The sequence below is a fragment of the Colias philodice genome, chromosome 22, assembly GCF_061535455.1.
Source record: "Colias philodice isolate Cphi_HAF_F1 chromosome 22, ilColPhil1 Martin Lab GWU primary, whole genome shotgun sequence".
Classification (NCBI taxonomy): Eukaryota; Metazoa; Arthropoda; class Insecta; order Lepidoptera; family Pieridae; genus Colias; species Colias philodice.
Window position 1 is genome coordinate 7,563,018 of NC_143107.1, and position 18,552 is coordinate 7,581,569.

At 33.1% G+C, this 18,552-nt stretch overlaps 1 protein-coding gene across 1 annotated transcript; it reads right to left on the reverse strand.

Moving 5' to 3' along the window:
* Positions 1-8,784: 8,784 nt before the first annotated feature.
* Positions 8,785-11,494, reverse strand: LOC149478522 (uncharacterized). Its single transcript, XM_089709454.1, has 2 exons — positions 10,661-11,494; positions 8,785-9,939 (listed from the first exon to the last, which is right to left on the reverse strand). Exons 1-2 carry the CDS (start codon positions 11,425-11,427, stop codon positions 9,459-9,461), a joined length of 1,248 nt encoding a protein of 415 aa, XP_089565580.1. The 5' UTR covers positions 11,428-11,494; the 3' UTR covers positions 8,785-9,458.
* Between the last annotated feature and the right edge of the window lie 7,058 nt (positions 11,495-18,552).

Here is an 18,552-nt window from a genome sequence, read left to right on the forward strand (position 1 = left end):
AACTGTCAGAATGATGCTCAACGTCTGACAGGATTGTAAATATGGCTGCCGTCACGTGATACAGTCGCGGAGACGTAGCTAAAACCCGCCAATTTTGAAATAAGGGGACTATGTCATTTTGTCCATACATGTCGTTTTGTACGTATTTCCCCTACTATTAAAATGTGTATTAAAGTAATATGTCCTGTATTAGTCCATCTGCTTAATCTATCTCTTACACAGGGTATATTCCCTGATAGACTCAAATATTCAGTCATTAGACCTATACATAAAAAAGGCAAACGTCAGGAATTAGTCAATTATAGACCAATTACCCTTATACCAATAATTGCAAAGATTTATGAAAAAATTATGTATAGCAGGTTAAATCGATTTATAAGTAAATTTAATATCATTAAACAAGAACAGAATGGATTTCAACAAGGTAAATCGACCACACTCGCAACTCACACATTGACTAAAAATATAATTGACAACATTGATAGGCGTAATGAGGTATCTGTGGTCTTTTTTGATATGAGCTGTGCATTTGACTGTGTGGACCATGAACTTTTACTCAGCAAATGTTTTCTGTACGGAATAAGAGGTCCAGCGCACAAGTGGTTGACCTCATACTTGACAAACCGTATGCAATGTGTAGAGATATCGTATATAGACAACAATTCGTTAAAAAAGTCGGTAAGATCACAATACGTACATAATAAATACGGAGTGCCACAAGGCAGTATCCTCGGGCCTCTCCTGTTCTTATTGTACATAAATGATCTTCCTAACGTTACAGAACATAAATGTACTCTGTTCGCGGATGATGTATCCATCACCATACCTCGTAACAAATTGACCACCTACAAAGAAGACATTTATTTGACTATCAAAAATGTAACAGAATGGCTAAAATATAATAATTTAACTCCTAACATTACAAAGACAAAACTAATGCAATTCTGTAATTATCATAACATTAGACATAACCTTGACATAACTTATAATGGACAACGTATTGACGAAGTTACTGAAACGGTATTTTTAGGTATCACATTAGACAACCACTTAAATTGGAAAGCTCACACGGATTCTGTTTGTACCCGTGTAAATAAGTTTGTATTTGCCCTCAGAAGAATTAAACAGATTATTGATGAGAGAGCGGCAATCATTGCATATCATGGTTATGTTTCATCGTTGCTTCGGTATGGTCTTATTTTATGGGGCAACTCTACAAACGTAAAAAAAGTTTTTATAGCTCAGAAAAGGTGTGTCAGAGCAATATGTGGAGTAGGGCCCTTGGAAAGTTGTCGAGATTTATTTAAGCGACTCGGACTTTTAACACTTACTTCCTTATACATCTTGGAGGTTGGAATATTTGTGAAACAGCATCCCTATATATACATTAGAAGTTGTCAAAATAGTCAGTACCCAACCAGGGATCCTCACAGATTGCAACTTCCAATTTGTCGCACTGCTTTATGTAGCAAAAACAGTCATTTTATGAGCGCGAAGATATATAATAAAATCCCGATGGCATTTAAGGAATTGCCCATGCAATTGTTTAAACTTAAATTAAAAAAGTGGCTGCAATCTCATTGCTTTTATAATATAAATGAGTTCTTTGCTTTACATTAAAGATAGGAAAGGTAGATAATAATAATATTTGTAATGTAAAATGTTAAAATTAATCTAAAAATATATTGTATTTTAGTTAGTTAAATACACATAAAATATTTGTATGCCAGTTGATGGCGAATTGTGCGGACTTTATTGTAATATATTGTAAACCTTGTAATTAACCACAATTCCTGCAAATAAATTATTTCATTTCATTTCATTTCATTTCATTTCCGATTGTGCTTCTTTGTCGCTCGTTCCGCGCTCTCGCTTGCACTTCAAGCTTTACATGGAACGCCTCAGAGCGAGGTAACGCCGCATGAGTCATGTTTTTTCGTGCGTGCAGCCGGCTCTATCGAATTATAAGACGTTGTCACGTCAAAAAAATAAACCAACAAAAAATAGGGAATGGAAGTTTTAGTCCGCGGATAAAACCATGTCATGGAGTAATTAGTAAGTAGCTGGTAGCATATTATAGGTGATTAACCTCACAAACATAATTTCTGGCTCCTCGCCCGGTTTGACCTTTTTTGAGTTTTAAAATTTTAACATTTATTTGCATAATCAAAAGCGGAGACTAATAAAACGAATCAAAAATCCTTAAAACCGCTCAGCCATTCCAGATACTTACCTTCGTGGTATAAACACAACTTTCTTTTATATAGATAGACTAGTTGCGAACCGCAGTTTTACCCGCATTGCTCCTATAGCTGGTCTTACCGTGATGAGATAATTTAGCCGATAGCCTTCCTCGCGATAAATGGGCTATCAAACACTAAAATAATTTTCAAAATAGACTCGCAGTTGCTGAGATTACCGCGTTCAACCAAAAAAACTCTTTAGCTTTATAATATTATATTAGTATAGATATAAGAATTAGCACCAAAATTAAAAACCTCCGTCATTTACGAACAAAGCTAAAATACACGTGCTCAAAGCATCCCATGTTTTCGTAACCTTAAAAATATTTTTCATAAAACAGTAGTACAATATAACTTGACGCTTGCGGCGTAAAATATAATCCACTTATTCTTTAAAGGGTTCAGACAATTTAATTAATACGCAAAGTGATAGGTCATTACAGAATTAATTTAGTGGAATTCGTGTTTGATGAAAATTTAATACCGTTTCAATACCTTGGATTTAAGTTCTGAGAACTGAGAAGTAAACGAATTGTTTGATTGTTAAGATAAATATTGATACAATAATATGACTTTATAGACACTTATTATGATTCTTATAGTAGCCTGTAACTTGTAGGTAGGTGGGTATTCAATTATATTAATTACTAGCTTTCAGACTGCGGCTTCGCTCGCGTTTTCAAAGTAAAACCCGCATAGTTCCCGTTCCCGTGGGGTTTCCGGGATAAAACTTATCCTATGTGTTAATCCAAGTTACCCTCTATATGCAACATTGTAATCGGTTCAGTAGTAAAATTATTAATAGGTATACACATACATCCATCTTCACAAACTTTCGCATTTATAATATTAATTATAGGAAAGGATAGAATAAGAAGGATAAAAAAGCCTTGTAAGTAGGTCGTCGTTTCAGCCGTGGGATGTCCACTGCTGGACAAAGGCCTCCCTCAGGGTTTTCCACCGCGACCAGTCACCGGCGCGGCGCGGCGGTCTGCATCCAGCGGCTCCCTGCCACTCGGAGTGTTTTATGTAGTTTTTTTAGATATTTCCCGTTTTATTTTTAAAAAGTTATTATTGTCATTTTACACATTAGGTAAAGGGCTTTTGATATCAGTTTCAAGTTTTTTTTATATCTGCAATAGTTACGGAATAATCGCCTGTGCGCACAAACGATTACACCCTGTTTCATGACTAGGTACTTAATTTGTTTGCAACAAAACAAAGCCTTCTGTATTAAAATAGAACTCAAATCAGTCCATCAGTTTGTGACTTCGATAGACACGCAGTTATCTATTCTTGAGACAGTATCAACTAAGCTTATATTCAATTCATAAATTAATATCAAAAAAAATATGTAATATCCAAACATAATTTATCTATGCGTAAATATTTGTATGAAGAATCGACGTAATTAACATAAAATTGATTAAGCACTTCCAGATTATAATTAGACTGATGTTTACTTAGGTCCAGCATATTTTCGCTGAAATTATTCAAAAATATTTATCTTTCTGAAAGATGTTTTTAGCTTAGCTAACATTTGTTCTATACTTTTTGTTTGATGTGTGCATAAAATTTTAAAAAATATAGCTTTGGATTTTAGCTTTTAAACACACTTTATAAAATATATCAATATAAAAAGGAGAGAAGCAAGGAAAATCCATATAGATACAGATTAAGGTTTCAGACAAGTAAAAATTACTTTAAACAGCATTTTCTATTAAAAAAACTAATTTTCATAGATTTACATTTACATACTAAACGACTTATTATGGCGAAGTTAGGTGGAAGGACACAGTAATATTAATTTGTGTTAATAATATAATCAATAGTTATAAGTACCTAAACATTCTTGGCAGAGTATGTAGACAATATTGAAAAAAATATTTGCGAAGTAAATCTGTGTTTTATTTATCCTATCCTATCCTTCCTATAAATGCGAAAGTTTGTGAGGATGGATGTGTAGGTGTAAGTTTGTTACTCTTTCACGCAAATACTACTGAACCGATTACAATGAAATTTAGCACACATATAGAGGGTAACTTTGATTAACACACAAGATAGGTTTTATCCTGGAAATCCCACGGAAACGGGAATTATACGTGTTTTTCTTTGAAAACGCGGGCGAAGCCGAGTGCGGAAAACTAGTAGACAATATTGATTAAATTATTTGCGAAGTAAATCTGTGTTTTATTTATTTTATAAAATATAATTATAACATTTGGTTTTATTTATCCCGTCTCAAGGTATCTATATCGCCGAAAACCCCAACCATTTTTATTAATTCTTCAAAGGTTGATTTAAAAAGCGATTCATATAAGCTGACATCAACCATTTTATAGAAATATACTTTCACATGTATTATGTGGAGAACTGCAGGCTCACGCTAGTTGTTTATTAGCAATGAAGTAGGTATAGCCGCAATACCTACAATCTTCTATTAAACCGCCGAGTTCTTCTTGTAAGTTGAGAAATACAGGGTGTAGTTTGTAAGCTGAATTTTATTGAAAAAGAGATTTCTCTTAAAAATTGGAAAGAGAATTCCTGCATAATTAGCTACCTACTACAGTAGAACTCCAATTATCCGAACTCCGACTATCCGAATCGCCGATTATCCGAATCACAAAAAATTGTCCAAAAAAAGTCTAAGTGCGCTATTATTCTTCCCCTAACAAGAATATGGAGAGGATGATGATGATAAAGATGCGTTGTCACTAGAGGAAATAAGAAAAATGATTGCAAAAATATTTAAAACATGTGAAAATTTCATGTTTCTTTCATTTAATTCAATAAAAAAATAGTGCAATATCAAAACGTAACTTTTATTCTCTCCAATGGCAATTTCTTTTTAAAATCCGACTATCCGAATATTTGATTATCCGAATGGGTCCCGGTCCCCATTAATTCGGATAATTGGAGTTCTACTGTAATTATTTTTAGCGATTAAAAAAATGTGACCGCATTATTTAAAATATGCCATTATAAAAATAATGCGGTCGCATTTTTTTTTGTTAACCTGCTCATACCTTGCTCATACTAAACAAACCCGACGACACTTTAGGTAAGTTATTATATTTTGATAGAGCTACATATATTGTTTATACTGATAATTTGAAAACTACCAGTATTCAACTTATTATCTAATAATACTTATATAGTTAGTTACTTACTGTTACTTGATATAAATATTTATAATGAACGAAACATTTTTCAAAGACTTTGTAACAAAAATTTCACGTGTATGTTTGATCCTACTTACTTACTTATCTAATAAATAAAAATCTATAGTAATAGTAATAATATTATAAAGCTGAAGAGTTTGTATTTATGTGTGTTTGAACGCACTTATCTAAGGAAAAACTGCTCCGATTTGAAAAATTCTTTCGGTGTTAAATAGCCCATTTATCGAGGAATGCTGTAGGCACTAGGTGAAACCGCGGGGCATAGATAAGCAAAGCACTACCGCATCACGTTTGCGCGTTCAAAAAATATTTAGAAGCACCCTGTGTATCCCGCAATTCTCCTATATGAGTCTCGTTAGTTCTACATTACAAACTCACGACTACCTATTTGTTATAACGATCTCTCGTACGCGACATTTTATTATACTTGTTTGAAACTTTAAATTGATTATTGATTTTACTATTTACAAACTATGCGAGTAGCGTGCGCACTGCGGGAGTTATAATTAATATTACTTACAATTTACAAGCTATTAGGCGACTTGTAGGTATAGTACGAGAAATAAACTGATTCCTGTGTAAAAGTACAAACAATATGAAGTTTCGTTAGATACAAATTGACTCAAAAACCTTTATGTACCTACCACTAGCTTTCCGCCCACGGCTTCGCCCACTTTGTATAAAACCTAATAAATTATAATAATTATACTAAAACCTTTCTCTTGAATCACTCCATCTATTAAAAAACCCGCATAAAAACCCGGGACATACAGAGAAAGCGACTTTGTTTTATACTATGTAGTGATACAGCATATTACCCTTAAAACTATAAATATCAGCATACATTTATATTTAGTTTAAGGTATCCAGGTAAAATACTTTTTATACCCCTTTAACCCTATCTAAAGGATATCCGAAAACTTTAGGAGTTCCTAATATTTCCGGGACACTCGCTAAGAACCCTTCCTAAAAGAAATTCGGCGAAGGACGCAGTACTTACATGTTTAACAATATTTTCTTTTGTCAATTGTTGGTAAAATAGTTTTTGTTGCTTGAATAAAAATAAAATTATAGTATGAGAATATTGAAATATGTTTTTTTAAGCTATTGCCGGGCGCGGGGACCGAATCGAGAAATTCCGTAACGAAAAAACCTCACGCTCCCCACTCCGACGGGCACGGAGGTGTGGCTTGAAGCCTGAAGGCATAGCATGCAATAGCTTTACCGCGGCAGTCCCCGAGTGCCACACGTCTTTTTTTTGTTGTATTTTCTCTTTATATTTTGAAAATCATAACGTAACGGCACCAGTCTTGTACAGATTAAGGAAAAAAATGAAGTTTTTTGCAAATTTCTCGTAGGTTTTTTAACTTTATTGGATATTGTTTAGTTATACCTTTAGTTCAATGTTAGTTTAACGTAACCAATGTTAGAAAAAAGATTATAATGCATAAATAATGAAGTTATTTATAAATTAAAAAAACACTTTTTTGCACCAGTGTTGGACAGTGAAAAATCTAATGATGGACACCCAGTTTTGGACAACATCCAGTTATGAACACCCATTTATGGACTGTACCTAATGTCGTTTCTCCAGTTATTTACAATTGGAGAAGACTTATAGTTATCAATAGAATCTTGAAAATGATGATTGGAATACAATAAATCGGGGATGTATTTATAAAAAATAGTATTTTGCATACTTATAATATTTAAAACAGTCTTAATTTCCATTTTCTAGGCAAAAATTTGACAAATGCATCGTTAAATACGAGTTATGTCCGTTAAGAAACACCAATATGGTTTTTTTTAAGTCAGGGATGAAAAATATAACTAAAAAAAGTACTGCCATTCCATCCATTTTGGGACTTCTTTTTCTTCGTCATATCACTCTAGGGGGATAGATGTTACCCGCGTCACGATGTTCCGCCATATCTCTCTGTTTCCTGGCATTCCGCTACACTCGTGAAGTGAATCGCCAATCTGAATCTGCCAGGAGCCTTAATCTGATCGGTCCATCGATATGGATTCCAAATTGTAGCACGAGGCAAAAAGCTTTTTTTAAACTGTTGTCAAGATGGTGTGGATGAAATTTAAGCGTGTGTGCTATATGGTGGTAGAATTTAGCAGCAGACAATGATCCAAACAGTTCATCAGAGAACTCTCTAGATCTCTCTATTAGATATTATGTTGTTGGACCCATTAGTGTAATTTTAACAAAAAATATCAATGTCCATTATAGGAACCAAAGCAAATCCAGTCATGGACAATTGTTGTACAATATTGGAATCCTTTGTTTGAAATGGTCGTGATAGGTATATTATTAATCAGAAAGAAAAGACAATACAGAAAAGCGCATGTAATTAATACCATTAAAAAAAGTTTATTTTCGACAAATGTCGATAAATGGATATATCCATAGAATTAAATCCAGTTATGGACACTGATGAATTTTATTTAAACAACATAACCTATCATGATACTAAATCGTGTAATATTTCGTACACTTAACTACTATAAATAAAAGTAATATCAAATTTTGCTGACATTTATACAAAAATTCTTATAACCAAAATTGTGTCCTCACTTCCTTAAGGATTTTCTTAGTAAAAACGGATTTCTTCGAAACGAGTCGCAGCATCTAAACATAACGTTCTGCCATCTTCAAACATTTTGGCCGAATAAGATGAAATATCGTATTTTGATAGCTTATGAACCAAACTTTTATTTTAAGTATTGCCAAATTATATAACGTTAATTTTGGTCTTAATATTTAAATTGAATATTTATTTTGTCCATTACTGGATGCTTGTCCACGACTGGTGCCGTTACCTTATTACTTACATGAATTTATCGATACGAGTAAATTGTTTTCAAATAAAAGTAAGGCATTATTTATTTCAAAAATACATATCTTCATTTAGATTATTTCTCATTAAATAAATTAACTAACTGCAGTGTGGATGTAGACTGTTGTAACTATAAACTTAAATGCTTGAAGTTTAATAGCATTTTATTTTAAAAAGCGATTAAAAGGAAGTTTCTTGTTTCGCACGAGATATTTAATTTAGTTTGTAATGTTGCTTTTGTTATCAATAAAAATTTATGTCACCTATTGCCCTACAACTTTTTTCTCCTAATGGCTTTAATAGATTTATAAAAATCGGTCCGGCAGTTACAGAGATGATTCCTAACCAACGAAAGAAAAAATGATAAATCTAATTATTTTAAAAGTAATTAGTTAACAATGAGGAAGTTTTTAGTTTTGCATTAGATACTAAGATATTGATGTTGAAGTAAAATGCACATATTTTTATAAAAATTTATTAAATCAAAATTTATATAATTACCTATTACAATCTGCAAACATTTATTGAAGTGAAACTTCTTTATCGGGGTTGGAAAAAAATTTAGTGTAACATTTTTTCGTTACGCGTGACATAATTCCGTTACGCGCGACATAATTCTATATAAATAATCCATAAATCCATTCCATAATTCGACATAAATCTTGCGCTGCGCGAATCACGCGTGGTAGGGATAACCCTACCACGCGTGATTCGACGTATAATTTCTGTAAAGTTGCATATAGTAAATTGCAAAAGGTCATAAAGAAGTTTCACTTCTAACGTGTGTACACTAGTACACGCACACATTTTTTTTATTTATCTAGAAACTTTAAAAACATAATATTGTTTATATAATTCTGTTTTTATTATATTTAATTGTTATATTATAAATTATATCTTTCCTTGGTAAAGTTGTTAACATATTTCAGTGAAATTTAAACTGTAGAAAACGAAACAACAAAAAATTCTTGATGTAATAAGGATCATCAACTTGTCTGTAAAGAAAAATCAATCAGTGAAACATAAAATTACTATTATTACTAACTTTCTTCTTTTTCTTTTACACAAAAGGGACAAAACACACTTGATACACATTGAATGAATGATGTAAAAAACACAATGAACATTCAAGTAACTACTCACAAAAAACATTTTCCATATACAGACAAAAAAATCATAAAGAAACCCTATGAAATATCTTGCAAACCACTCTTTTTAACCCTCAATATCTTTCCCTGCATTTCCCGTGGAACCCCATGCTTATCCGTCATATGCCGTCTCACCGTAGCTGGCTTAGCATACATAGCATCACACTTTGCACATGCATACATATACATTCTATCGTGCATGCTATTATAATGCACCATCATTTGACTGTGTCGATAAAACTTCTTAGGACACAAAGTACACTGTACTTTCTTCTCTGTATGACGGATTAAGTGATTTTTATAAATTGCTTGTCTTCTAAATGTCAAGCCACATTTTTCGCATGTAAATGGTCGTTCGCCGGAGTGTATTCTCTCGTGTTCTATGAGATCGAACTTTTTGTATGCTTTGAAAGGACAAAGCTTGCATTGGAGGTATCGTCCAGTGCCGTGACGGGCTACGATGTGGATTTGAAGCTCAGCCAGCACTGGGAAGCCTTTGCCGCAGTGTTCACAGATGAATCTCGAATGAAAAATTCATTTATGGGTCAAGGTATACGCTTTTACAACAGATTTTCTTATTGTATTAAAGAGTTTAGTAGTGCTAAATTTAAAACTTATGTTAAAAAATGTATTTATTCAGAGAGCCTATTATGTTAAGGAATATATGGAAAATTAAAATACATGGAGGGTTATGGCTAAGAACCACAGGACAGTTCTTTGGCATATTATGATATAAGTTAGATATAAGTTACATAATATGATGTTAAATTCAATTGTAATATTGACATGATTTTAAGAGAGCAACTATGGAGTTTCTTGCTGGTTCTTCTCCATAGATAGAATTCCGAATTGGAGGTAAATGTTAAAAATGTTATAACAATTCAAATATACTTTTATAAGAAGTCTAATTGAATAAATAAATGTTTGAGTTTGAATTCAATTTACATGTATGATTAAAGTTGTGTTTAATAGCTACAAATGAAATTTATTATTTCATTTGATTATAGATAGATATAAAATACATACACATGTTATTTACTGAGAACATATTATGTATGTTTATGTGTTTGTAATTAACAGGGAGTTGAAATATTCCCACGTAGGAAATTAGGAATATTGCAACTTCCTATTAATTTTTAACATCAGTCTAGTAGTTTTTGAGTTTTTTCACAGCAAACTTTCAAAAATACAAATCAATCCTCTTATAATATTAGTGAAAAAAATATAGTTTTTAAATATACCTGCATCCGTTATGCCTTTGCATGTGATTTTCATATGTTTTTTGATTTGCCAATTTTTTATTACAAATATTACAGTTATAAGTCTCTTGTTCTAAGCTCTTGTTCTTTGTATTTTTAATAAATCTATTTCTCAATCGCCTCTTGAGTTTTCTTTTTGGTCTCACAGTCATTTTATCAGAACAAAGTTTTTTGTTTAGCGACACTAATTTATCCAAACTATCTAAATTTTCATTTGGCTTCTCACTTTTCTTCTCAATTTTTGGTGTAGCATTCAAATCTTCAATCTGAACTAAAGAAAAGACTGAGTCTAAAGAATTTTGATTGTCATTTTTTATATTGTTTCTTTCTACAGTTGCTGCTAAATCAGATATCTTAGTTTTCTTTGCATTTATTGTCTGTTTAGGAATATTATTACATGCGTCTGAGGTATTTAATAAATTGTTTAATTTAAATAATGTGTATTCTACAACTGTTTGCATAAAATTGTCGGTTTCTAAGCTTTTTAATAATCTCAACCGCTTATCATTAGACTCACAAGTCAATTTAAAGTAGATGCATTGTTTTAATAATAATAAACACTTTTTGCACATGGAAGGCGGCAAACTATCTTCTTTTTTAAATACAATTGCGGCAAAGGTCGCTACCGCCTTACCATAACAATTCACATTTCCACTGTTTTTATCAAATAAGGGCACCAAGTTATCACTTTTATTATATTTTAAGCATAAGCGACAGATTGAATTGTAGAGCTTTTCGTAAGATTCCATAATAACATGAAATAAAACTAATAATGAAAATATAAACAAAAATATTTGTATGTCCGATGAAGATTGAGAGTTGAGACGATATTTTGGCGTTGACGTAAATGTCAAAAATCTAAAAGTGACAGATATGTACCTACACAGAGCATGTTCCTCTGGATAAACTATGGAGTGACAAAAACAATTAACTCATTTTAAATTATTGAATGTAGGAAAAGGAAGTTGTAATTTACTTTCATACATTTCAATAATATCTCGTCTGTGCACGAGTTCCGTTTAAAATATGTTTATATGTATTGTTCGTTAACACGTTTACTAGCTGACACGGCGAGAGTTGTTTTGCTTATACACCAAGTTTACACCTTATCATATTTTAGAATACTTGAAATTCTTGAATTATTAAAGTGAAACTTTTATTACATCGTCTCAAACTTTTTGGTTTGTGTAGCGCATGTCGCGTGACGGTCGGCTGCCGAGTAGGTATAAAGCAGTGTTCGGAAAAGTTTCACTTTTACCGTGGTTTCATAAAACCACACAACATTTTTTTTAAGCTATTGCATAGCTTCTATCGCGGGCCTTGAGCGCGGCGACCGAATGTAAAAATTTCGTAACGAAAAAACGCAATAGCTTTACCGCGGCAGTCCTCGAGTGCCACACGTATTTTTATATTTCTAAATTTGATGTTCAATATTCAAGCAAATAATTCTGAAATAAAGATGTACGAAAAACAGATAAAGCATTCAAGTTTCAATATTTCATAAAGTTTCTATTCAAATCGTAATCTTTTTAAACCTCGGGATATTTCAATGAGAAATGATTAAAGCTAAAGAAATCTCGGGCAGACTTTTACGGGAGTCGTTTTAGATGACTTCAATACTATTGTGTGTCGGAGACCATTTTATTGGTGACTTTTATTGGTGTTTGTGGTGTTTTGTAGTGAATTTGAGTATCGATGGATCTGTTTACCATTTACCGCCAATAAACCTGTTTCAGTATGGTAATAATTTCGAGAATAATTATTATTGCCTTGTTTTAAAGAAAAGCTTTATTTTTTATAAATTTAGGTTGTCGTTAATCGGACACACAAACATACAATGTACAATAAAGAAAATTGCTTAAAATCTACCAATCATATAATATTATTTTTTTTACACGCTTTATATTAGCTTCACCTGTATGTTTGTTTGTTTGTAACCGACTTCTTTGGGCGCGATTTTGACCCACTTTAAACGGCCAGATTTCGTTCAAACTTTGTAGATTTATTGAGGACCGATGACAATACACTAATTTGATAAAATTTTCTATTTTTTAGTTCGGTTTTCCATAAAAAGCGTGTTTTTTAGTTTTTTTTTAACTATTATTAGTTATCAAAATTTTATACCTAACTACTTAGAATATTATAATGAAGAACGTCTTCCATGAAACGATTAGCACGCAACCAAAAAAAACGTCTCTCAATATCTTTTTACATGAATCCCCGTTGATTTAGGCGACCTTTAAATACCAAGTAATACTTACACTTCAACGCAACTATTTGATAGCTTTATTCGGGATTACAGCCTCCTGAGGGAAAGTGAAGTAAGTTATGAGATGTTTATACCGTTGTAGGCTGCCGCGATATAAAGTGGCAATTTTGGGGCATAACGCGTTGGTGCCGGATGGAATTATATAGAGCTGTTAAGGTAATCAAATATCTTTAGATACTATTTTTGATAAAATCAACGCATAATTATTATTCGTAGTTCAAATATTATATTTTTAAAAATTTTTGAATCATCGAAAAAATTCTATAAAAATTATTATAAATTTATAGCTGCAAAAAAATCAATAATCAATCCATCATTATATTTTTTTAAGTTGTAGGAATTATTCTGAAAGTATTCGTCACGTTGAACTTCATGAGAATTCGTTAAACTGACTAAAATAATAATTACAAATGGGACTGTCACTCATTGCACACACCATCACGCTTGCAACTTAAACACACACACACACACATCGATAGTTGCACATTCGTATTCAATTATTTCATGCGTAGGTAATGAGTAACTATTTATTGAAGTGAAAACTTCTTTAGCGGCGTTGAGAACTTTTTCTGTAAGGCGCGGGCGGCGCGGCGCGCCTCGGGCGCGCCGGGAGCGCGACGCGGGCGCGCCGCGGGCGCGCTGCCGGCGTGCATCGGGTGCGCTATTGGCATTTTGTATGAAATAATTTTGGAAAGGCGCAACCTTGGTTTAACCTTGGCACAACCGTGGCGTGCCGTTTCGACGCCTGTCCAAAATTCTTTCATACTAAATGTATAAGAAGGACGTGGTGCAAAACAGATTCAAGAGGTGCGCTTATGGCACGCCCGCGCCCGCGCCGCTTGTGTTTGACCCGCGCCTAATGGGTATAAAATCTTAAACTCGCGTCAGGACACGTGACCTGATCGAAAAAGCGTAAGACGGATACCATTCCAAAATATCAAACATGCTCAACGTTAATAATCAAGTTTTCACTTCTGCCGGCACTCCCGGAATGCAACCCGTCTTTTTTTTCTTGTTTATTAAACAATTACGCAATATTACGCATGCATCTCTGGGAACAACACATACACACATGCATACTTAACGCAGTAAACATTTAATATACTAGTAATTACTGATGTGAATATGGATTCTATAAGGATTTTGTAAATTGTGTAAATAAAATAAATATCACATACATTATTTAACAACTCCATATAATTACTTCACGAAAAGTTGCCAGAACAAAAATTGCAAGAAGCATGAAAGACATACCGCGGTCGCACACTTTATTGGATTATGGGCCTTGCTAAATACAGTTACCGTGCGAAGGTGAAATGTTACTGTGATGTTATATTTAATAAATCACATACGCTACGATATAATATAATATGCTAGCTGTGCTCCGCGGTTTCACCCGCATTACTCCGCTCCTGTTAGTTTTAGCGTGATGATAATTATTAGACATCGGATTATATGCATTTGCATATTTGCATATGCAAATGCATAAAACTCTCCAATTACGGCGTTAATGCATATTTTAGCCTTTTTCCCCAATCGTGCATATTTCGTTAAGTAGCGGGAGTTTTGATTGGTCGACTAACCTTTATTAGCCAATCAGAACGCTCAGCGAGTAAAAAAAACCCTATTCTGGCATGGTAAAATGGCAAAAAATTACAAAATGGGCTCCATTTTAAGTAAATGTAACACGGAGAGGCAAATGCTGAGTAGTCCACCTAATCACGAATACCGACTAATAATATTTGAATATATTTATTGTATTTTAAGGTTTAAAATTTATTAATGTGTATTGTTCTCAAAAGTGTATTTAGTTATAAGTGAAAAATTGTAATTAAGTATTTGTGATTAAATGTATTTTCTTTCTTTCTTAAATTATGAGCCATTCAAAATAGGGCTAGATTACCCTTTTGGGGCTAAAAACTTAAAACACGGGTTGAATTCCAAAAAAGGGCTAGATTTAGCCCGGAAAAGTCTAAAGTGGCAACACTGGGCTCGCGGGTGATAAACGTCACAAATTTGCGCTCGAAAATTTGGTAAAAATGCTTAATTGTATATTGGCACAAAAACTATACTTAATTTCAAGAAAATTTCACTGTTTTTGTACAATCTTTGATTTAAATATATAAAAATAATAAAGGTTTTTTGATTTTGTATTGTGCATATTTTAGGCATATCAGTCGTTTTTAGTGCATATTTCGGCCTTTTTTAGTGCATATTTGCATGCATATTTTGGCATTTTGTTAGTGCATATAATCCGATGTCTAATAATTATATAATAACCTATAGCCTTTCTCGATAAATGAGCTATCTAACACCGAAATAATTTTTGAAATCCGACCCGTAGTTCCTGAGATTAGCGCGTTGAAACAAACAAACAAGCAAACTCTTCAGCTTTATAATATGTATTAGAGGATTTCACCTAGGCTTTTTTTTGTTTTAAATCCTAACTAGGTAAAAAGAAACTAGCTATATTTTATCCTTCTTGTAGTTAGGTAGGTACTTATTAAAAGTCAAAGTTTTTATGTTGTAACTTGTAAGTTGGTTTATCTTTCAAGCGAAAACCGTTTTGATGATACTCTTGGCAGTCATGTAGCTTGCATATTAGCTGAATCACTGCGCTATAGCAAATATAAATATGGAATACCTACTCTGTTGCTGTTCCGATATATTAAAACAACGACAACCTGTAAAAAAATACAAGACTTTTTATAATGTGTAGGTATTGTACAAGCAACTAGGGGACTTAATTAAACATTGATGCCCCTTGAAAATGTAAAACAATTAGTACTTAAGCGTGTAGAATTAAATTGACCTAGAATATTCTAAACTGAACGGGAGGGCGTTCCATAAAAAGGTCTCCCCAATTTAGACGTCTCCCTTAAGGAATAGCCAAATAAACATCGTAATAAATTCCTGTTTTTGAATAATAATGATTCGTAATTACTTTCTTGTTCCAACACTTAAGGAAATTTATAAGCACTTTTTATTGTGGAGTAGAGATTTTCGTATTTTGTACCTACGCCTAACCACAGATCTGACTATGTATTTTGTATGCCTAACTAGTTACTAATTTCACTCCGTGTATTTTCGATGTTATGTCCGTCTATACATAATAATATGTAGGTACTAAATAAATTACCTATGTCTATCATATAATATGTAGTTATATATTAATAAATATTATCTAGACACTAACTACGATGAGCATTTTTAATAATGATAATTTAATCATTATTATATTTTATACAGGGTTACAGGAAAAGTCGATGTAGATCCGTTAAGGGCATGTAGTACACATCATTTCTGAATGATTTCACTACGGAACCCCCCATCCTAAATTTAACCGTTTTCGAGATATTCGAGTTTTAATTTTTTTTATGAAAATGCCCAATTTTTCGGCTATTCAATTGAATATTTTGAATTTTTTTGACTCTTATGATTATTTTTTTGGTTTTTTACATGAAGAATGAGATGCTCAATTACCTCAATGACTAAAATTGCACGTAAGTTAACTAAATAGGTCATGGTAGACGATCGAAACTTTAGAAAATAAGTACAAATTATAAAAAAATATTTTTCTTTTCTGGATATCTCAAAAAATTATTATGGCACTTGCTCTGCAGATGTGCTTAAAAACATCTACATTTTATCAGCTATCCAACGAGGTATAACACTCTAGGGTATTTATTAACCTCAAAGGTGAAACTTAGTTTCTAAGGCTACGTGGCAGTCAGAATAAATAGCCCTTATTTAATCTAATTAATTTGACTTAAGTTCAGCATCATCATTTCAGCCTACTGGCTTCCACTATTGAACATAGGCCTCCCTCGGCTAGGTACTATACAACCTTCATGCATCCATCGATATCCCGCTATCCTGACCTAGGAGATCATTCAGTTTTATAGCATTTTTTTTGTTCACATCGTCGATCGTACAAATAATGACCGTACGCCAACTATTACTTGAGCGTAAGTGACTAGTTACTGGCTATTGTTTGGAAAATAACGTAATCGGTGCGTTGTTAACGCTAGTAATTGGCATACAAAGTCACTCACGCTCAACTCATAGTTGGCGTACAGTCGTCGGTGATTGTAGTAAGCTAAATGAAACAATAAATCAGTTCAAAATAACATTTATTCACCTAATGTTTTTGAATAAAATTTTATAGTTCATGTTCTACGTGTCCACCTCTATTTCGCACACATTTTCTCATTCTTTCACGTAGTCCACTTTTCACTACACCATGTGGTTAATGTTCTTCTTATGTCGTTAGCAGCATTAATTATCCTTTCTTTGAGAACTTCCACTGACGTTATGGGGTTGGGCTCACTGTAAACGAGGCTCTTCATGTGCCCACATACATAAAAATCAATGGGGGTCAGGTCGGGACATCTGGGTGGCCAGGGTAAAGGCCCACCTCGTCCAATCCATTTGTTAGGATAGTTAGTGTCCAACCATTCCCTAACGCTTCTTCTGAAATGAGCAGGGCAGCCATCATGTTGAAACCACATGTCCCGCAGTAATTGTAATTGGAGATCATTAGTAGGTCACTTAAGTCACACACATAAGTCGTGTGGGAATCCGAAAGCACAATAATTCGCATCTACCATGGACGAATCGCATGAGCAGACTAAAATGGATGGCAAGCAAACAAACGACTAAATACAAAACAATGGGCATGTTGTATCCCCAAACTTGTTTTTACACATTATTTTTCTCACTCTCATCTGCATAAATCGTAAGTTGTCTCGCTCACACGCACCGGATTAACTTGAAGGACAATAGCCGAGGGACCCGTTAGACCTACCACCTGAACCTTTTCAACTATGTTTTTTTCTATGAGTTTAAATACAACCCTAGGTTGTTATACCTCGTTGGATAGCTGATAAAATGTAGATGTTTTTAAGCATATCTGCAGAGCAAGTGCCATAATAATTTTTTGAGATATCCAGAAATGAAAAATATGTTTTTATAATTTGTACTTATTTTCTAAAGTTTCGATCGTCTACCATGACCTATTTAGTTAACTTACGTGCAATTTTAGTCATTGAGGTAATTAAGCATCTCATTCTTCATGTAAAAAACCAAAAAAATAATCATAAGAGTCAAAAAAATTCAAAATATTCAATTGAATAGCCGAAAAATTGGGCATTTTCATAAAAAAAATTAAAACTCGAATATCTCGAAAACGGTTAAGTTTAGGATGGGGGGTTCCGTAGTGAAATCATTCAGAAATGATGTGTACTATGTGCCCTTAACGGATCTACATCGACTTTTCCTGTAACCCTGTATAATTAGGTACCTACCCACTTAAGAGAGAAATAAAGATTATAATATTTCTTGACCATTTTAGATACAAATTCAACCTCAATCAGCCCTCTAAGAAAATAATTATCTTAACAGTGTGGGCGAAGAAAAAACACGTTTAACTGCCCAAAAACATTTCTAAGAACCAATCATAAGGGGCCGGGAATTTTTATGTCCTTATATGAATAAAACAATAATTTTGTTTACCATTTCTGAACGTCTCAATTACTTAGAAGATATTTGGATAAGACCATCTCAAAGATACGTTCTGTATCTTGTAAGAGGGTATATTAAAATG